A 21,714-nucleotide genomic window follows, 5' to 3' on the forward strand; every position below is an offset into this window, starting at 1 on the left:
TTATGAACCTTGTATTATTATTTTGTTAAAACTTGGTAGAAAATGTAAGTTGTAATTTGAAGAGAATTACAGTGTGATCATAAAAGGAGCGGAATGCCAGTAATAAAAGTAAATCCAATTTCCGCTGCAGATGGTGAGGATTCTGGAGCTAGCGGCAGTGGGGGCAGTGATAGTGGTAAGGTCCGTCTTGTTGGTGGTTCCTCTAGTGCAAGTGGACGTGTTGAGATCTATCATCAAGGACAATGGGGGACCATTTGTGATGATGAGTGGAACCTGGATGAGGGATATGCTGTCTGCATCCAGCTTGGATTCTATGGAGTGACCAGGGTGATCGGGGAAGGGGAGTTTAGTCCTGGTGATGAAAACAGCCCAATCATTGAAGCTGTGGATTGTGATGGCACACAGACTAGACTTGAAGACTGCCAGATCATAGGCTGGGGAACGACAACCTGTCATCATCGTCAGGATGCTGGTGTTGAGTGTCTGACAGGTATATGAAACCACTCAAATCATTCAGATACTTCAGAAAAATTTTTCTTAAAGAAAGTCAGCAATCAAAAACAGCTTCAAGTTTTGTAGATTGTTATTGAAGTTTAATATTTTGGTTGTTTACCCATACACCGATGTGTGTACCGATGTGTGTATGGGTAAACAACCAAAATGAATATTCTTTAGCCCCGATGCAAATTTAACATCTGTTATTAAACTTATTGAACTCATCCTGCACAATCTTTTCCATTATTTAGAGATTAAGGACAATTCATGCCATTTGGGTCAGATTTGAAAATTTACCAACATTAGCTTTTCAATGTTATCTTCACCTCTTAAAATAAACCTCAATTAATTTGACTTGTTTCAAATGCAATTGATCTGGATTTGTCGATTGAAAACTTTAGAGCCCCCACCAGAGGTTCCTGTACGACTCGTTGGTGGTTTGAGTCCAGAGTCTGGCCGACTGGAAGTCTTCAGAGATGCCATTTGGGGGACAGTGTGCCGTGACTTCATCGACGAGACTGATGCCACATTGGTTTGCAAACAGCTTGGTTTCCCTGGACTCCTAAGTATTGAAGGAATTGAGGCTTATGGCCAAGGGGACTTTGGGATGCCTATTTGGGCAGAGATGCGCTGCACTGGAACTGAGCTCTCTGTAGAGGAATGCACATGGGGTGACAATTTAGGAGTTACTGGCTGTGACCATACCAAGGATACTGGTATCAAATGCCAAACAGGTAGGTTTGATTTTATTACTTAGCAAGAACCACAAAAGGTATCTGAATCTTGTACACTTGCAATCACCAATAGGGTTGTTACCGTGCTTGTACAGGAAAGAAATTAGTGATGGAGTTTGAAGAAGTAAAACATTAAGTGAAACCCTTAAAGGAAAGAAATATAAGGTATTTTTGTTCCCTCTCCATCTTACAGAGGAAAGAACTGTATCTGATAATGTTAGACTGGTTGGAGATGAACCTAACCTGGGGCGTGTTGAGGTCCGCATTGATGGGGGTGAATGGGGAACCGTCTGTGATGACTCATGGAACCTTGATGATGCTGAGGTGGTGTGTCGAGAGCTTGGTTTTACCAATGGAGCTGTACGTGCTGCAGTTGAAGCTGAGTTTGGCCAAGGTAGGGTTGACAACTGTTTAACTTGTATTTTGTGAAGTTGCAATTTGAGTATACTACCCTAACACAGATATGTATTGCTTTACCGCGTTTTATGAAAACATTCCACACTCAAATGATGATTAAAAAAGTGTACTTTTATGGAATAACATGTCCCTTTTTCAAGGTATAACTTTAATAAGCTTAGGGACCAACACAAAAGCAGAAACAAAGCCAATCTTACTTCACCATCAGATTTGTAAAAAACTGCACCCACACCACAGTTTGTGGTTTAAGGATTCTTATGGACGATGTTGAGTGTATTGGTTTAGAAATGTCAATTCTTAACTGCATCTAACTGTTGGTTGTTTATCCTTGTTTCAAACAGGTACAGGTTTAAGGATTCTTATGGATGATGTTGAGTGTACCGGTTCAGAGATGTCAATTCTTAATTGCGTCTTTTCTGGGGAGGAGAGTCAGAACTGTGGGCACTCTGAAGATGCTGGTGTTGTCTGCCGGATAGAAGAAGGTATAATTGTACCGGGTGACCCTTCTGAAAAGAAAAAAATCTCAAACACTGTGTTCTTAAAATTCTTCAATAACTTTATTCCTTAATGTAATAATGTATGGCCTTTTTCACACTACTCTATTCCCCCTGATTTCCCTTAAGGGATAATGGCTGGCCTTTTCACACTGATGATCACTCTACCTCAGCCTCCGGTCTTCCCTCGCACATGATAAACCCCAAGGAATAGCCACCCCTGCTTTGGAATAGGGGTAACTATTAAAACCCTGGGGTGTTTCTTGAAACGTGCAACTGGAACTCTGTGGAATAGGGACGCAGTATGAAAGTGAGTTGGGGTAAATGTTTGGTAAAAAAAGGTCTTGGGGCCTCCCCAGGGCTATTGCCATGGGGATAAGAAATAGTGTGAAATGGCTCAAGATACATAATGACCCCTAACCTTCAAATTGGAATGACTAGCTTCGGTTCGGTTATAGATGTGGGTGATTGTGTACCCTGACTCTAGTGTATACTTTACTGAATATTACTTTTGGTATCATGGCTTGATAACAATTTTGAAAAAAACTTCATTGTTTCAGGTGAATTATGATTGCCCTCGACTTGAAAGCGTAAGGAGTGCATCACAGGGCAATTACACATTATTGCATCTGCCTCGCCTGGTTGAACACAAACTATTTGGATGTTCTTTTCAAGCTAGTGTCACTTATATCAGTCCGTACCAGTTTATTCTTGTCTATACTGGTTCAAACCGGTTCACTTTCTAACTTTGACTCGATGTGGATTTAAACTAGAGTTGACAAGATCTCTTGTCTTGTAATTTTCAGTGCCAGATGTATCTGTACGCCTTGTTGGAAGTGAGAACAGTAACGAGGGTCGTGTTGAAGTCTTCTATGAAGGTGAATGGGGAACAGTTTGTGATGACTATTGGGACATCACCGATGCTAATGTCGTCTGTAAGCAACTAGGCTTCTCTGGGGCTTCTAATGCTTCTTTAGGATCTGGCTTTGGGGAAGGAGTTGGTGCAATTCTCCTTGATGATGTACAATGTACAGGAGATGAAGAAAGACTTGAAGACTGTCCTAGTGGAGGTTGGAGAGATGAAAACTGCGAACATTCGGAAGATGCTGGAGTCATCTGCATTGGTAGGTATCCAACATATTCGAGGTTATTAAGAAGAAATGTTGACTTCTTAATGTTTTGTAGCCATCTTTAATGAAAATACATGCAGCTTACAGTAAGCTGATCATCAGCTAGGCTGGTCTCCTGTCTATTTCCACAAGGATAAATACATGCACTGCAGCCTCGCTACCATGGGCAGCGCACCAGATCAATGCCTCTCCTCACTAACCCCTGGAAGAGATGTATTGAGAAACAACGCTGATTGGCTCATGAAAATGGTTATGCATTAGGTGTAAAGTGACATTTACATATTGATCACGCTCACGTTTTTTATGGACAAACACGCTTTTGAAAAACAAAAACAAAAACATTCTTTAATACGAAAGACATGCATGCGCGCCTAGAAAGTATGGAATACAGGCATTTATTAAAATGTGCTAGATTCTAGCACATTTTTATTTAACCAATTGTAGGGTTATGAACGAACAAGGCATGCTGGGAAAAAATGGCGTGGCGAGTTCGATCACCCCTGGGAATGAGGTTGCATGCACTAGGCTTACAAACCCATGGTTTTATTAAATGGACAAATACATGCAATGATGTACAACCACTTGTCTGACAAAAATACTCCAAACACAAGGTTGGGGTTTTGCATGGTACACATTAAGTAACCTTACACACACAGTATCATGGCATCCAAGGTCAAAGGTTAAAGGGTGGCTGCAGTGTTTTTTTTACTCATTTAAACGATTAAACATGACTTTTTAAACCTGAAATTGTTATTTTTATTTTGTATTAAATGCGCAAGTGTTTTAAAAATGGTTTTCAAGAGATTAGGGGAACCCACCCCGCCCCTAAAAGGGAGCCTTCATTTGCATAAACGTGACGTCATGTCGGTAACCCGAGCCGCCGGGCACACTGGCTGTATGCATATAGAGACATGTGCACTGTGTGGCCTGGTACCTAGGCGCGTGTAGTTAGGGACAAGACTCTTTTTGCCGACGATATGTTTGAATTCCCGAAGTGACGTCGATGGTAGGGGGCGGTAACAAAAGGGGGGGGGCATGACTTATTCGCTAATTACGCAAGTCAGATATGTTGGGAATATACAAAACACATTTTATTGATGTTCAATACATATATCAGAAATAAATGACAGCAAAATTAACTGTTTTATTTGAATTCACTGCAGCATCCCTTTAATCTGGCAGGTATCCACCAGGCTATAAAAGCTGGTATCCTTAGAATTAGGAATTAGAATGTTTTAGAATTATATTAAATTTTCTTTTCTTAATAATTCAGCGAAACCTCCACAAGTTGTAAGACTCATTGGACCGGAAGCCCACATTGGACGCATTGAGGTTCGTATTGATGGGAGTGACTGGGGAAGCATCTGTGATTTTGATTGGGAGTACGAGGACGCTAACGTGGTTTGCAAACAGCTTGGTTTTACCAGCGGAGCTGCGCATGCCATAAGGGGAGATAGATTCGGCCAAGGTAATTATAACAGTAAATAAGGGTTGTTACGCAAGTGTGAGAAATCGGTAATCTCCTACTTTAATGTGTACACACATGTATCTGTAAAAGACAAGACTGTGACGAAGCAGTCTTTCCAGTCTGGTTCTAGTGTAGTTCTAATTTTGTTGTTTTAATTTGTCTATTTGCCTAGTACCATTATGTGCGTGGGTTTTTTGTGTGTTTAATCCATCTTTTATCCATCTTTAAATTGCCGCTTGTGTTGTTGGATGTTGTATGAAATAAAAATTAAGATAAATAAATTATATAAGTTGACTGGTAAACATAATTAATTACACCTGCTGCTGAGTTTAAAAACAATGAGCCAAAATTATACTAACCCTTTACTACAAGAATAATTTCAGAATCTGCCTAGAGTTCATCACCAAACCCTGTGTGCTTGTTGTTCTGATTTGTAACAGCTACCGGCGATATACTGATGTCTAGTGTTCAATGCACGGGTTCCGAGACAGCAATAATAGACTGCCCTCGTGCTGCTGAAGGCAAAAGGAACTGCGGCCGCAGTGAAGAAGTTGGTGTTATCTGCTGGATGTATGAAGGTGCAACTTAACGAATACTCAGTTTATATAATCTGCTTCAGTATTAACATAGGGAGACATTGGAACCTGCTTAAACCAGTTCATTCTTGTTTGAACTGGTTTACACTGGTTCCTTATTGGTTACAAACTGACACCAAGAGTTGAAAAAGGCAAACGCCTATTAGATTTGGTCTTGTCTCTAGGATGTTAAACTAAAAACTAAATACATGCTATTCTCTCAGAGCCCTATTTTAAGCAACTATTTTCCCTAACTTTTCAGTGCCAGATGTAAAAGTACGTCTTGTTGGAAGCGAGAACAGTAACGAGGGTCGTGTTGAAGTCTTCTATGAAGCTCAATGGGGAACAGTTTGTGATGACCGTTGGGACAGTACCGATGCTGATGTCGTCTGTAGGCAGCTAGGCTTCTCTGGGGCTACTGATATTTCTGTAGAAGCTGGCTTTGGGGAAGGAGTGGGAGCAATTCTTCTTGATGAAGTAGGTTGTACAGGAGATGAAGAAAGACTTGAAGACTGTCCCAGTGGAGGTTGGGGAGTAGAAAACTGTAACCATTATGAGGATGCTGGAGTCATCTGTGCTGGTAAGTCGCAGAAAATCAGGAAAAAACGTAAGGGGAGACGTTACTTTCTGAAACAATAAATGTAACCTGAGTGAACCCTGTTCATTTGAGTTTTCTACCTTTACCCCCAAGCACTGTGTACTCGGTGTTTTCAAAGTACTGCGGAATTTTTTTTTCACTTGCATCTCGGATGGAATTTGAATCCCCGACCCCTGCATTCTAGAACAGAAGTCTTAATGATAGACCCTCAAACAGTTTGAATCCTGTAGTAAGCCATTACTGATGCTGTGATTTCATCCATTATCATTAATCATAAATAGATCCTGCCCAAAATGTCATGGTCATACATTATAAAGAATTCTATCTTAACCTTGGTATGACATACCAGGAAACAAAAGCCTGCAATTGGGAATTGCACAAATATCCCTAAAAGGTAAAGAGTGAATTTTATTGTTGGTTCCAGTGCCCTTTATACCTGTCTGTACCAAGCCAATAAAGCATGAGACCATGCAGAGTGAATGCTACACAGTGAACCTTCCCAGGAAGTCAACATACTATTCGCTGTGGAACTCACCTTACTCAAAGTGTCCTGAGCGGGTTGCCACCTCAAGCCCTGCACACACACACACACACACACACACACACCCACACATCGTTAGGTGTACATATAGATGTTTCCTTTACTATTTTGAATCAGTGGCCTTTCTGCTTGTTAAAGGCATATTGTTTCAATTTAGAAGACTGTTTTGTTTTTTTTATTCTGTATAGCTGAAGTCCTTGGTGGTGATGGTGATCAAGTGATATCCACAATCCGCCTGGCTGGTGGCCCAAATGAAAATAGCGGCCGTGTTGAAATCTACCGAGAAGGTGAATGGGGGACTATCTGTGACGATCAATGGGGTCGTAGTGAGGCGAGGGTCGCTTGTGAACAGCTTGGATTCACCGGAGTAGAGCGAATTGGAGACTTGGGAGAGTTTGCAGACACTAGCCTTGTAGGTGTTCCCATTCTGTATAGTGTGGATTGTGTTGGAATTGAAGGCTCACTAGAGTTTTGTGAAAGTACTGATTGGGGAACAACGAGATGTTCTCATTTTGAAGATGCTGGTGTGGTCTGCCAGACAGGTAAGAAACAGTCGTCATGCTTCATTATATGTACCTACATACATGTACTAGCAGCATTAATCAAAGTTAGTTACATGTCAACATGTCAACAAAAAGGCATTTATGAATGGGAGTAAAAGAGGAGTGACTCGTTCTTAAACTGCTGTTTAAAACCTTGCAAGGTCAGGCCTTTCTTCTGCCTCATTCTTGTTTTTCTTCGTCCATTAGAGTACGGTCCTCCATCTGATGTAAAACACTTTATTATCTCAGAGCATTTATATATAGCACTATACAAAGAACAGAGCTTTTTACAGGAGACAAAAAAACAAAACAAAACCACCATGTAATGACTATCTCTAAATGAGTTGGGTTGGTTCTGAAAGAGATAGGGATAGTCATGTGTTACCGCGAACCTTTCCATGTCGTATTTTCACCATGCAAAGTTTCAAACAAAACCAAACAAAAAAACGATTAAGGATTGATTGTGGTACCGACTGTCTTTAAGACATGTTCAAATTCAGGCAACCAGATTGCTTCTCTCAGACCCACAGGAAGCTCATTCCATAGATGCAGGAAAGCCAGGTCTGATCAGCTGATGAGACTGTATGCACCTCTTCATTTGACACTGTTGGGAAATCTTGTTAAGGCATTTTTTATAAAGTCACCGACACCATTGATAAAGGCAGATGTCCCTGTAAAGTTTATATCTCATTTGTGTATTGCTTAACTTACCCTTGTAGAACCACCACCCGAGGTAGGGGTGCGTCTTGTCGGTGGTTCAAGTCCAGAGTCTGGTCGAGTTGAGGTTTATAATGCCGGTGAATGGGGAACCATCTGTGACAATATCTGGGACCCAGCAGATGGAGCTGTGGTGTGCAGAGAACTTGGCTACAGTGAACTCTACAGTAATGATGGCATAGCGGAGTATGGACAAGGAGAAGGTCCTATTCTTACTGGTGTAATATGTACTGGAAACGAAGCAAAGCTAAAGGACTGTGGTTGGGGACTGTGGGATACCCTTGCTTGTACTCACTTTGAAGATGTAGGAATAACTTGTCAAACAGGTACATTAAGTTTTGCTTTTCAATCACAGACTCTTGTCCATTGTTAGATTGAGAACTTATTGTTTGGCGTAGCATTGCAAACCCTTTACTTGTTACCTAGGTGAGGCAATTCACGCACAAAGTTTATGGACAAACAGAATATTTTAAGTATCCAGGGATGTTTTTGGATGACAAACACTCACAGACATCCCAAAGTGAACATGAACATAGTGCATGAATTTAACTGGAATTCATACTTCAAGTTCACCCTTTTTCTGTGGCTTTCGGTGTTATGCTCTATTCTCAAAAGACTGTTTTGTGATTGTTTGTTTATGATACTCATGTCAGTAAGTGGTGACAATGGCTTACTGTTTCAAAACTGACTGCCATGGTTTTTATTTGTTCTTCCTTTTTCCAAATAATTCTGTACAGGTGCAGCCGGTGGGGGTGGTGGTGATGGCGATGAAACAGGTACAACTTATCAAATAACATAACTTCCCACAAGTTGCATAGAATTTATCTGCGCTATAATCAGATCATCAATGAAATCCATGATTTGTATATTGATGTATTTGATTCTACATGAAATGCATGATTTGTACATTGATGTATTTGACTTAACATAGACTACTCTAAACATTTCTTAACTTTGGACATTATTAATGTTTATTGTAAATTACTTTTGTATCATTGCATGTATTGAACAAATGAAAAGCGAACAACTAATAGCTTTATGGGCAGGGCCCAATATCCATAGAGCTACTCAAGCTGAAAATATTAATTTGAAATGTTCTGCTAAGCAGAAATGAGAAGGATACCAGTCCCAAATCATACATGTGACATTGTATTTTGGCTGGTAACCTTATTCTAGTAAGCGTGATTTGGCTCTGCTTAGCTGCTTTGTGTGCCTAAGCAGCTCCATGAAAATGGGCCCTCGTAAAGAGGTTTGTTGGCTGCAGAGGGAGCTACAGCTATTTGTCACATCTGATATATGAAGCACAAATGGCTAAGTGTCTTGCACAAAGACACAAGTCTATATGCAGAGGATTTGTCTGATTTGTTGAGAGAAAAAAAATACAGGGGCTTGCTTTTGATTTTATGAATTGCATAAAGTTTGGAAAGATTATTTAACATCAAGAGTAGGAAAAAGATCACTTTTTGTATTAATTTTTGAACTATTTTATCGTCCCGTAAATGAATGCTTAAAACGTAGAAAGTTTAACAGAAGTTTAATATCGGTTTGTGGTGTCATTCTGTGCTTTTCACCTCTGTTGACTTAAGTTAAAGTCTGGACTGGGAATGGAGCCTTTTATGTGGATTGGGTTTGTCAGTCACCTACCTGATTGCATGGATGTTCCTAATTTGCAATTTCATCCCATGCAATTTCAAAAGCAAAGCTTTTTACACCAGCCCGTATAGACAAAATATCACTTAGCAAGTTAAATAAAATAAATGATTAACCGATTAGCTTGATGAGTCATTCTACAGTACACCCTCCAGGTTACCGTGTGTGTATCTTGCTGACAATCTTAGGAGAGGGTAAATAAATACAATTTTGTTCCCCTTGTTGTGTAGATACACCTACAGAAGAAACTTCCCCTACAGAAGCAACCTCGACTGGTGATGTCAGACTCGTTGGATCAGTTCCAAACGCTGGGCGTGTTGAGGTCCGCATTGATGGGGGTGAATGGGGAACCGTCTGTGATGACTTGTGGGACCTTAATGATGCTAATGTGGTGTGTAGACAACTTGGTTTTACAAGTGGAGCATTAAGGGCTGCATCTAGTGCTGAATTTGGTGAAGGTATTACTACTGTGTTTTTTCTGTGGGTATTTATTTAGTTTCCCTGGGTTGACCCTGTTGTGCTTATCTGGGTGGCCTTTTTTTTTTGGGGGGGGGGGACGAACGTGTGCAGATACTCAATAATTAATCTTCCTGCATAAAAAAAAAAATGCTGGGTGAGTCCCTGCCATGATCTAATAGAATGATCACTCACCCTTCTTGTGGTGACGTCATTGCACTTCGAGCCAGCCCCAAGTGACCCAATCAACAATCTTTGTATCAAAGATGCTTTTCACAAACCTTTGTGTGTTGTGTTTTCACTTTTGAAATAGGCGAAGGTTTGATTCTCTTGGATGATGTTGAATGTACTGGTTCTGAGACGACAATTGCAGACTGCTCAAGCTTAGGACCTGGAGAAGGGAATTGTGGTCACTCTGAAGATGCTGGGGTTGTCTGCCGATCAGATGAAGGTAAAACTGGGTTCTTTGAATACAATCTACTGCTTGTTTAGAAAACATACTGGTTCCTACCAGTCTATACTGGTTTTAACTGGTTTATCACTTGATTTACCAATGAAGCCTCTTAAGTGTGCATACTTACTGGTTCCTACCAGTCTACACTGGTTCTAACTGGTTCATCACTTGATTTACCAATGAAGCCTCTTTAGTTTGCCTTTGTACCTGTCCTATAGCAGTATACCATTTCAATACTGGTTCAAACTGGTGAAAACTAGTTCAAACTGGTGAAAACATGTCAGTCCCACGTCGTAGATGTAAATTTAAGTAATACAATTTGAACATGCACTGACTATTCTGAAAAGATAAATGTTTAAAGCTGTTAGAAATTCCTCCTTTCTTTGGCTGTAGTGAGCTGTTTGTTGAAAGATTAAGAACTGATCAAATAGTTTGATTGCCAGGGAGCTTTTACTTACAGAATATCATCCTTCAACTTTCAGTGCCAGATGTATCTGTACGCCTTGTTGGAAGTGAGAACAGTTACGAGGGTCGTGTTGAAGTCTTCTATGAAGGTGAATGGGGAACAGTTTGTGATGACTATTGGGACATCACCGACGCTAATGTCGTCTGTAGGCAACTGGGCTTCTCTGGGGCTTCCGATGTTTCTATAGAAGCTGGCTTTGGGGAAGGAGTGGGAGCAACTCTCCTTGATGATGTACAATGTACAGGAGATGAAGAGAGACTTGAAGACTGTCCCAGTGGAGGTTGGAGAGATGAAAACTGTGCTCATTCGGAGGATGCTGGAGTCATCTGCATTGGTAAGACGCAAGAGAACCATCAAAATGATAATATACAAACCCTGCTGATGGATACTTGTAGGAGCTTGACACATTTCATTCCATTTTTTTATTAAATAGAAGCTGATGGTGGTGGTGGAGGTGTTGATGGTGGTGAGGGTGTTGATGGTGGTGAGATGTCAACCACAATCCGCCTGGCTGGTGGCCCAAATGAAAACAGCGGCCGTGTTGAAATCTACCGAGAAGGTGAATGGGGGACTATCTGTGATGATGAATGGGGTTATAGTGAGGCAAGGGTCGCTTGTGAACAGCTTGGATTCACCGGGATAGTGCGAACTGGAGACATGGGAGAGTTTGCAGACACTAGCCTTGTAGGTGTCCCAATCCTGTATAGTGTGGATTGTGTTGGAATTGAAGGCTCACTAGACTATTGTGAAAGTTCTGATTGGGGAACATCAGGGTGTTCTCATGCTGAGGATGCTGGGGTTGTCTGTCGAACAGGTAAGAAACAGTAAAATGATTCATTATCTACAAACATACTAGAAGCATTAATCAAAGCTAACTACATTTTAACATCTGACCATTAAAAGATACCATGTCCACATTGAAACAGTCAAATATCAAAACCTGGAATTTAGAGAAGTTGATTTAAAGACCCTTTTCTCTTACCTTGGTTGTAATCATTTTTAGAGTATGATTCTTGTTTAGCTAATTACTTACCACTGAGGAATTATTCTTTCTCACTCTTCGTCTTTCATCAGAATACAGTCCTCCATCTTGTGTATCTCTTTACTCATACCGCCTCTTTGTTGTATGCTGAAGGGGACTCCAGTCTAAGAATTAAGACCATTTCGTTATAAAGCTGCTTTTTTGCACGTAATTGTAAATTTCAACTGTGACATTTCAAGGGGCACCAAGGCTGTGGCACCAGACAATGGGCATAGAGGTGATTGCCTCTGTGAAGTTGCAGCTAGCCTCGGTGAATGTGCCAAGGCAAGTTCTAGATCTACACTAATTTGTGTATTGCTTAACTTACCCTTGTAGAACCACCACCCGAGGTAGGGGTGCGTCTTGTCGGTGGTTCAAGTCCAGAGTCTGGCCGAGTTGAGGTTTATAATGCCGGTGAATGGGGAACCATCTGTGACAATATCTGGGACCCAGCAGATGGAGCTGTGGTGTGCAGAGAACTTGGCTACAGTGAACTTTACAGTAATGATGGCATAGCGGAATATGGACAAGGAGAAGGTCCTATTCTTGCTGGTGTAATATGTACTGGAAATGAAGCAAAGCTAAAGGACTGTGGTTGGGGACTGTGGGATACCCTTGTTTGTACTCACTCTGAAGATGTAGGAATAACTTGTCAAACAGGTACATCAAGTTTTGCTTTTCAATCACAGACTCTTGTCCATTGTTAGATTGAGAACTTATTGTTTGGCGTAGCATTGCAAACCCTTTACTTGTTACCTAGGTGAGGCAATACATGCACAAAGTTTATGGATAAACAGAATATTTTCAGTATCCAGGGATGTTTTTGGATGACAAACACTCACAGACATCCCAAAGTGAACATGAACATAGTGCATGAATTTAACTGAAATTCATACTTCAAGTTCAACCTTTTTCTGTGGCTTTCGGTGTTATGCTCTATTCTCAAAAGACTGTTTTGTGATTGTTTGTTTATGATACTCAGTTAAGTCATGGCAGTAAGTGGTGACAATGGCTAACTGTTTCAAAACTGACTGCCGTGGTTTTTATTTGTTCTTCCTTTTTCCAAATAATTCTGTACAGGTGCAGCCGGTGGGGGTGGTGGTGATGGCGATGAAACAGGTACAACTTATCAAATAACATAACTTCCCACAAGTTGCATAGAATTTATCTGAGCTATAATCAGATCATCAATGAAATCCATGATTTGTATATTGATGTATTTGATTCTACATGAAATGCATGATTTGTACATTGATGTATTTGACTTAACATAGACTACTCTAAACACTTCTTAACTTTGGACATTATTAATGTTTATTGTAAATTACTTTTGTATCATTGCATGTATTGAACAAATGAAAAGCGAACAACTAATAGCTTTATGGGCAGGGCCCAATATCCATAGAGCTACTCAAGCTGAAAATATTAATTTGAAATGTTCTGCTAAGCAGAAATGAGAAGGATACCAGTCCCAAATCATACATGTGACATTGTATTTTGGCTGGTAACCTTATTCTAGTAAGCGTGATTTGGCTCTGCTTAGCTGCTTTGTGTGCCTAAGCAGCTCCATGAAAATGGGCCCTCGTAAAGAGGTTTGTTGGCTGCAGAGGGAGCTACAGCTATTTGTCACATCTGATATATGAAGCACGAATGGCTAAGTGTCTTGCTCAAAGACACAAGTCTATATGCACAGGATTTGTCTGATTTGTTGAGAAAAAAAAATACAGGGGCTTGCTTTTGATTTTATGAATTGCATAAAGTTTGGAAAGATTATTTAACATCAAGAGTAGGAAAAAGATCACTTTTCGTATTAATTTTTGAACTATTTTATCGTCCCTAAAATGAACGCTTAAAACGTAGAAAGTTTAACAGATGTTTAATATCGGTTAGTGGTGTCATTCTGTGCTTTTCAACTCTGTTGACTTAAGTTAAAGTCTGGACTGGGAATGGAGCCTTTTATGTGGATTGGGTTTGTCAGTTCCTACCTGATTGCATGGATGTTCCTAATTTGCAATTTCATCCCATGCAATTTCAAAAGCAAAGCTTTTTACACCAGCCCGTATAGACAAAATATCACTTAGCAAGTTAAATAAAATAAATGATTAACCGATTAGCTTGATGAGTCATTCTACAGTACACCCTCCAGGTTACCGTGTGTGTATCTTGCTGACAATCTTAGGAGAGGGTAAATAAATACAATTTTGTTCCCCTTGTTGTGTAGATACACCTACAGAAGAAACTTCCCCTACAGAAGCAACCTCAACTGGTGATGTCAGACTCGTTGGATCAGTTCCAAACGCTGGGCGTGTTGAGGTCCGCATTGATGGGGGTGAATGGGGAACCGTCTGTGATGACTTGTGGGACCTTAATGATGCTAATGTGGTGTGCAGACAACTTGGTTTTACAAGTGGAGCATTAAGGGCTGCATCTAGTGCTGAATTTGGTGAAGGTATCGCTCTTTTTTCTTCTTTTTTTCTTATGACTGTATTCCTAGCCATGGCACATTGTAACAGCAAGCAGGTCTGGGTCCTTGTATTCATCCAAACATTTCCTATGCAAAGAAAAAAAGGATGCCTCAGAGACCCGGGTTGCAAATGTTCTTCTGATGCAGTTGGCAGACGTTTAAACACATCTGAACTATTTTTAAAAAAAATTAGGGGGGGGGGTGCAAGTCCGATAATGGGTGTTTTTTAACATGAATTCGGGGTGGAGCAGAGCCATGTAATTGGGCCCAGGTCTTTAAGCTCTTGTTTTTTTTAAATATTTTATATTAATCATATGGGGAGCATGATCACATTTTGGGTAACTCCTGAGGTCATTGGTTCAATGTATTTGAGGCATGATTTAATGTGAACACTGGCATGATGCCTGATCAGTAAATCTTGGTATTAAAATACTTTTCATGAACCTTTATGTGTTGTGTTTTCTCTTTTGAAATAGGCGAAGGTTTGATTCTCTTGGATGATGTTGAATGTACTGGTTCTGAGACGACAATTGCAGACTGCTCAAGCTTAGGACCTGGAGAAGGGAATTGTGGTCACTCTGAAGATGCTGGGGTTGTCTGCCGATCAGATGAAGGTAAAACTGGGTTATTTGAATAAAATCTACAGCTTGTTAAGAAAACATACTGGTTCCTACCAGTCTTTACTGGTTCTAACTGGTGCATCACTTGGTTTACCAAACTGGTTCATCACCTGCTATCAATGAAGCCTCTTTAGGGTGCATTTTTACCTGTCCTATAGCATTAAATCTTTTTAATACTGGTTCAAACTAGTTCAAACTGGTGAAAACATGTCAGTCCCACGTCGTGGATGTAAGTTTCAGTAATAAAATTTGAACATGCAAAGCTGTTAAAAATTCCACCCTTCTTTGACTGTAGTGAACTGTTTGTTGTCATTTAGTTGTGAAGGATTAAGAATACAAACTGGTCAAATAGTCTGATTGCTAGGGAGCTTTTACTTACAGAATATCATCCCTCAATTTTCAGTGCCAGATGTATCTGTACGCCTTGTTGGAAGCGAGAACAGTTACGAGGGTCGTGTTGAAGTCTTCTATGAAGGTGAATGGGGAACAGTTTGTGATGACTATTGGGACATCGCCGATGCTAATGTCGTCTGTAAGCAACTGGGCTTCTCTGGGGCTTCCGATTTTTCTATAGAAGCTGGCTTTGGGGAAGGAGTGGGAGCAACTCTCCTTGACGATGTACAATGTACAGGCAGTGAAGAAAGACTTGAAGACTGTCCCAGTAACGGTTGGAGGGTAGAAAACTGTGCTCATTCGGAGGATGCTGGAGTCATCTGCATTGGTAAGACGCAAGAGAACCGTCAAAACCATAATCTACATACCCTGCTGATGGAATCTTGTAAGGGCTTGACACTTTATATTTCTTTTTTTTTTATTAAATAGAAACTGCTGGTGGTGGTGAAGGTGTTGATGTTGGTGAGGTTGTTGATGGTGGTGAGATGTCAACCACAATCCGCTTGGTTGGTGGTCCAAATAATAGGGGCCGTGTTGAAATCTACCGAGAAGGTGAATGGGGGACTATCTGTGATGATGAATGGGGTCGTAGTGAGGCGAGGGTGGCTTGTGAACAGCTTGGATTCAGCGGAGTAGAGCGAATTGGAGACTTGGGAGAGTTTGCAGATGTTAGTAGCTTTGGTAGCCCCATTCTGTATAGTGTGGATTGTGTTGGAATTGAAGGCTCACTAGACTATTGTGAAAGTTCTGATTGGAGAACAACGAGGTGTACTCATGCTGAGGATGCTGGGGTTGTCTGTCGAACAGGTAAGAAACAGTAAAACACTTCATTATGGATGCTGGGGTTGTCTGTCGAACAGGTAAGAAACAGTAAAACACTTCATTATGGATGCTGGGGTTGTCTGTCGAACAGGTAAGAAACAGTAAAACACTTCATTATGGATGCTGGGGTTGTCTGTCGAACAGGTAAGAAACGTAAAACACTTCATTATGGATGCTGGGGTTGTCTGTCGAACAGGTAAGAAACAGTAAAACACTTCATTATGGATGCTGGGGTTGTCTGTCGAACAGGTAAGAAACGTAAAACACTTCATTATGGATGCTGGGGTTGTCTGTCGAACAGGTAAGAAACAGTAAAACACTTCATTATGGATGCTGGGGTTGTCTGTCGAACAGGTAAGAAACAGTAAAACACTTCACTATGGATGCTGGGGTTGTCTGTCGAACAGGTAAGAAACAGTAAAACACTTCATTATGGATGCTGGGGTTGTCTGTCGAACAGGTAAGAAACAGTAAAACACTTCATTATGGATGCTGGGGTTGTCTGTCGAACAGGTAAGAAACAGTAAAACACTTCACTATGGATGCTGGGGTTGTCTGTCGAACAGGTAAGAAACAGTAAAACACTTCATTATATGTACCTACATACTGTACATTGTACTAGCAGCATTAATCAAAGTTAGTTACATTTTAACATCCGACCATTAAAAGATACCATGTCCACATTGAAACAGTCAAATATCAAAACCTGGAATTTAGAGAAGTTGATTTAAAGACCCTTTTATCTTACCTTGGTTGTAATCATTTTTAGAGTATGATTCTTGTTTAGCTAATTACCTACCACTGAGGACTTATTCTTCCTCACTCTTCGTCTTTCATTAGAATACAGTCCTCCATCTTGTGTATCTCTTTACTCATACCGCCTCTTTGTTGTATGCTGTAGGGGACTCTAGTCTAAGAACTAAGACAATTTTGTTATAAAGCTGCTTTTTTAAACGTAGCTGTAAATTTCAACTGTGACGTGAAATTGCAGCTAGCCTCGGTGAATGTGCCAAGGCAAGTTCTAGATTTACATGTACACTGATTTGTGTATTGCTTAACTTACCCTTGTAGAACCACCACCTGAGGTAGGGGTGCGTCTTGTCGGTGGTTCAAGTCCAGAGTCTGGTCGAGTTGAGGTTTATAATGACGGTGAATGGGGAACCATCTGTGACAATATCTGGGACCCAGCAGATGGAGCTGTGGTGTGCAGAGAACTTGGCTACAGTGAACTCTACAGTAATGATGGCATAGCGGAGTATGGACAAGGAGAAGGTCCTATTCTTGCTGGTGTAATATGTACTGGAAATGAAGCAAAGCTAAAGGACTGTGGTTGGGGACTGTGGGATACCCTTGCTTGTACTCACTTTGAAGATGTAGGAATAACTTGTCAAACAGGTACATCAAGTTTTGCTTTTCAATTACAGACTCTTGTTCATTGTTAGATTGAGAACTTATTGTTTGGCGTAGCATTGCAAACCCTTTACTTGTTACCTAGGTGAGGCAATACATGCACAAAGTTTATGGATAAACAGAATATTTTCAGTATCCAGGGATGTTTTTGGATGACAAACACTCACAGACATCCCAAAGTGAACATGAACATAGAGCATGAATTTAACTGGAATTCATACTTCAAGTTCAACCTTTTTCTGTGGCTTTCGGTGTTATGCTCTATTCTCAAAAGACTGTTTTGTGATTGTTTGTTTATGATACTCAGTTAAGTCATGGCAGTAAGTGGTGACAATGGCTTACTGTTTCAAAACTGACTGCCATGGTTTTTATTTGTTCTTCCTTTTTCCAAATAATTCTGTACAGGTGCAGCCGGTGGGGGTGGTGGTGATGGCGATGAAACAGGTACAACTTATCAAATAACACAACTTCCCACAAGTTGCATAGAATTTATCTGAGCTATAATCAGATCATCAATGAAATCCATGATTTGTATATTGATGTATTTGATTCTACATGAAATGCATATTTTGTTCATTGATGTATTTGACTTAACATAGACTACTCTAAACACTTCTCAACTTTGGACATTATTAATGTTTATTGTAAATTACTTTTGTATCATTGCATGTATTGAACAAATGAAAAGCGAACAACTAATAGCTTTATGGGCAGGGCCCAATATCCATAGAGCTACTCAAGCTGAAAATATTAATTTGAAATGTTCTGCTAAGCAGAAATGAGAAGGATACCAGTCCCAAATCATACATGTGACATTGTATTTTGGCTGGTAACCTTATTCTAGTAAGCGTGATTTGGCTCTGCTTAGCTGCTTTGTGTGCCTAAGCAGCTCCATGAAAATGGGCCCTCGTAAAGAGGTTTGTTGGCTGCAGAGGGAGCTACAGCTATTTGTCACATCTGATATATGAAGCACAAATGGCTAAGTGTCTTGCACAAAGACACAAGTCTATATGCAGAGGATTTGTCTGATTTGTTGAGAGAAAAAAAATACAGGGGCTTGCTTTTACTTTTATGAATTGCATAAAGTTTGGAAAGATTATTTAACATCAAGAGTAGGAAAAAGATCACTTTTTGTATTAATTTTTGAACTATTTTATCGTCCCGTAAATGAATGCTTAAAACGTAGAAAGTTTAACAGATGTTTAATATCGGTTTGTGGTGTCAATCTGTGCTTTTCACCTCTGTTGACTTAAGTTAAAGTCTGGACTTAGAATGGAGCCTTTTATGTGGATTGGGTTTGTCAGTTCCTACCTGATTGCATGGATGTTCCTAATTTGCAATTTCATCCCATGCAATTTCAAAAGCAAAGCTTTTTACACCAGCCCGTATAGACAAAATATCACTTAGCAAGTTAAATAAAATAAATGATTAACCGATTAGCTTGATGAGTCATTCTACAGTACACCTCCAGGTTACCGTGTGTGTATCTTGCTGACAATCTTAGGAGAGGGTAAATAAATACAATTTTGTTCCCCTTGTTGTGTAGATACACCTACAGAAGAAACTTCCCCTACAGAAGCAACCTCAACTGGTGATGTCAGACTCGTTGGATCAGTTCCAAACGCTGGGCGTGTTGAGGTCCGCATTGATGGGGGTGAATGGGGAACCGTCTGTGATGACTTGTGGGACCTTAATGATGCTAATGTGGTGTGTAGACAACTTGGTTTTACAAGTGGAGCATTAAGGGCTGCATCTAGTGCTGAATTTGGTGAAGGTATTACTCCTGTGTTTTTTCTGTGGGTATTTATTTAGTTTCCCTGGGTTGACCCTGTTGTGCTTATCTGGGAGGCCTTTTTTTTTGGGGGGGGGGGACGAACGTGTGCAGATACTCAATAATTAATCTTCCTGCATAAAAAAAAAAATGCATCTGGGTGAACCCTGCCATGAGCTAATAGAACGATCACTCACCCTTCTTGTGGTGACGTCAGTGCACTTCGAGCCAGCCCCAAGTGACCCAATCAACAATCTTTGTATCAAAGACGCTTTTCACAAACCTTTGTGTGTTGTGTTTTCACTTTTGAAATAGGCGAAGGTTTGATTCTCTTGGATGATGTTGAATGTACTGGTTCTGAGACGACAATTGCAGACTGCTCAAGCTTAGGACCTGGAGAAGGGAATTGTGGTCACTCTGAAGATGCTGGGGTTGTCTGCCGATCAGATGAAGGTAAAACTGGGTTATTTGAATACAATCTACTGCTTGTTTAGAAAACATACTGGTTCCTACCAGTCTATACTGGTTTTAACTGGTTTATCACTTGATTTACCAATGAAGCCTCTTAAGTGTGCATACTTACTGGTTCCTACCAGTCTACACTGGTTCTAACTGGTTCATCACTTGATTTACCAATGAAGCCTCTTTAGTTTGCCTTTGTACCTGTCCTATAGCAGTATACCATTTCAATACTGGTTCAAACTGGTGAAAACTAGTTCAAACTGGTGAAAACATGTCAGTCCCACGTCGTAGATGTAAATTTAAGTAATACAATTTGAACATGCACTGACTATTCTGAAAAGATAAATGTTTAAAGCTGTTAGAAATTCCTCCTTTCTTTGGCTGTAGTGAGCTGTTTGTTGAAAGATTAAGAACTGATCAAATAGTTTGATTGCCAGGGAGCTTTTACTTACAGAATATCATCCTTCAACTTTCAGTGCCAGATGTATCTGTACGCCTTGTTGGAAGTGAGAACAGTTACGAGGGTCGTGTTGAAGTCTTCTATGAAGGTGAATGGGGAACAGTTTGTGATGACTATTGGGACATCACCGACGCTAATGTCGTCTGTAGGCAACTGGGCTTCTCTGGGGCTTCCGATGTTTCTATAGAAGCTGGCTTTGGGGAAGGAGTGGGAGCAACTCTCCTTGATGATGTACAATGTACAGGAGATGAAGAGAGACTTGAAGACTGTCCCAGTGGAGGTTGGAGAGAAGAAAACTGTGCTCATTCGGAGGATGCTGGAGTCATCTGCCAAGCAGGTTAAGAACAATCACTTCGTACCTAATTGAATATAATAACAATGAAAAACAGCAACAACATGGCAACAAGAAAACTAACTGTAAATATGCATTGCTCTATGTATGTACATATATTAGCTGTTGACAAATCAGTAGAAGGGAGGTTTAGTTGTTAACCCTTTCCAAAAATTAATGAACCTGCAGGATTTCAGTGGGATTCATGGTGGATTTCTGCTTAGATTTGGGCAAATTTTTTTTGAAATTCCAATAGGATATTGATGGATTGCTGGATGATCAAACTTGAATCCTAGTTGATCTTGTAAGAAACTGGGATGTTGCCAGATTTTTCTATCCCTCCAGTTTACCCTTTTTGTACCTTACTGACGGGCTAGAGAGAGGGTTACAAACTTATTTGTTTTTCGCCCCTCGCAGAAGAAACCCCCTCAGAAGAAACCTCCTCTACAGAAGCAACCTCAACTGGTGATGTCAGACTCGTTGGATCAGTTCCAAACGCTGGGCGTGTTGAGGTCCGCATTGATGGGGGTGAATGGGGAACCGTCTGTGATGACTTGTGGGACCTTAATGATGCTAATGTGGTGTGCAGACAACTTGGTTTTACAAGTGGAGCATTAAGGGCTGCATCTAGTGCTGAGTTTGGTGAAGGTATTACTCCTGTGTTTTTTCTATGGGTATTTAATTAGTTGCCCTGGGTTGACCCTGTTGTGCTTATCTGGGTGGCCTTTTTTTTTTTTTTTTCGGGACAAACGTGTGCAGATACTCAATAATTAATCTTCCTGCAAAAAAAAATGCACCTGGGTGAACCCTGCCATGAGCTAATAGAACGATCACTCACCCTTCTTGTGGTGACGTCAGTGCACTTCGAGCCAGCCGAAAGTGACTCAATCAACAATCTTTGTATCAAAGACGCTTTTCACAAACCTTTGTGTGTTGTGTGTTCACTTTTGAAACAGGCGAAGGTTTGATTCTCTTGGATGATGTTGAATGTACTGGTTCTGAGACGACAATTGCAGACTGCTCAAGCTTAGGACCTGGAGAAGGGAATTGTGGTCACTCTGAAGATGCTGGGGTTGTCTGCCGATCAGATGAAGGTAAAACTGGGTTATTTGAATACAATCTACAGCTTGTTAAGAAAACAGTCTTTTACCGGTTCTAACTGGTTCATCACCTCGTTTACCAATGAAACCTCTTAAGTGTGCGTACTTACTGGTTCCTACCAG

At 40.5% G+C, this 21,714-nt stretch overlaps 1 protein-coding gene across 1 annotated transcript in view; it reads left to right on the forward strand.

Annotated features, from left to right (window-relative positions):
- Positions 1-21,714, forward strand: part of LOC139935417 (uncharacterized) — a 52,756-nt gene that overhangs the window by 12,771 nt on the left and 18,271 nt on the right. Inside the window, exons 17-44 of the mRNA XM_071929993.1 lie at positions 131-490; positions 897-1,229; positions 1,423-1,623; positions 1,988-2,128; positions 2,947-3,264; positions 4,544-4,738; positions 5,179-5,316; positions 5,576-5,893; positions 6,641-6,994; positions 7,714-8,037; positions 8,449-8,487; positions 9,592-9,819; positions 10,131-10,268; positions 10,754-11,071; positions 11,171-11,551; positions 12,095-12,418; positions 12,839-12,877; positions 13,980-14,207; positions 14,699-14,836; positions 15,246-15,563; positions 15,665-16,042; positions 17,129-17,452; positions 17,873-17,911; positions 19,014-19,241; positions 19,554-19,691; positions 20,177-20,497; positions 20,909-21,139; positions 21,448-21,585. Coding sequence (XP_071786094.1) covers positions 131-490; positions 897-1,229; positions 1,423-1,623; positions 1,988-2,128; positions 2,947-3,264; positions 4,544-4,738; positions 5,179-5,316; positions 5,576-5,893; positions 6,641-6,994; positions 7,714-8,037; positions 8,449-8,487; positions 9,592-9,819; positions 10,131-10,268; positions 10,754-11,071; positions 11,171-11,551; positions 12,095-12,418; positions 12,839-12,877; positions 13,980-14,207; positions 14,699-14,836; positions 15,246-15,563; positions 15,665-16,042; positions 17,129-17,452; positions 17,873-17,911; positions 19,014-19,241; positions 19,554-19,691; positions 20,177-20,497; positions 20,909-21,139; positions 21,448-21,585 — 6,630 coding nt within the window. The remainder of the gene's footprint in view (positions 1-130; positions 491-896; positions 1,230-1,422; positions 1,624-1,987; positions 2,129-2,946; positions 3,265-4,543; positions 4,739-5,178; positions 5,317-5,575; positions 5,894-6,640; positions 6,995-7,713; positions 8,038-8,448; positions 8,488-9,591; positions 9,820-10,130; positions 10,269-10,753; positions 11,072-11,170; positions 11,552-12,094; positions 12,419-12,838; positions 12,878-13,979; positions 14,208-14,698; positions 14,837-15,245; positions 15,564-15,664; positions 16,043-17,128; positions 17,453-17,872; positions 17,912-19,013; positions 19,242-19,553; positions 19,692-20,176; positions 20,498-20,908; positions 21,140-21,447; positions 21,586-21,714) is intronic.

The sequence above is a fragment of the Asterias amurensis genome, chromosome 3, assembly GCF_032118995.1.
Source record: "Asterias amurensis chromosome 3, ASM3211899v1".
Lineage (NCBI taxonomy): Eukaryota > Metazoa > Echinodermata > Asteroidea > Forcipulatida > Asteriidae > Asterias > Asterias amurensis.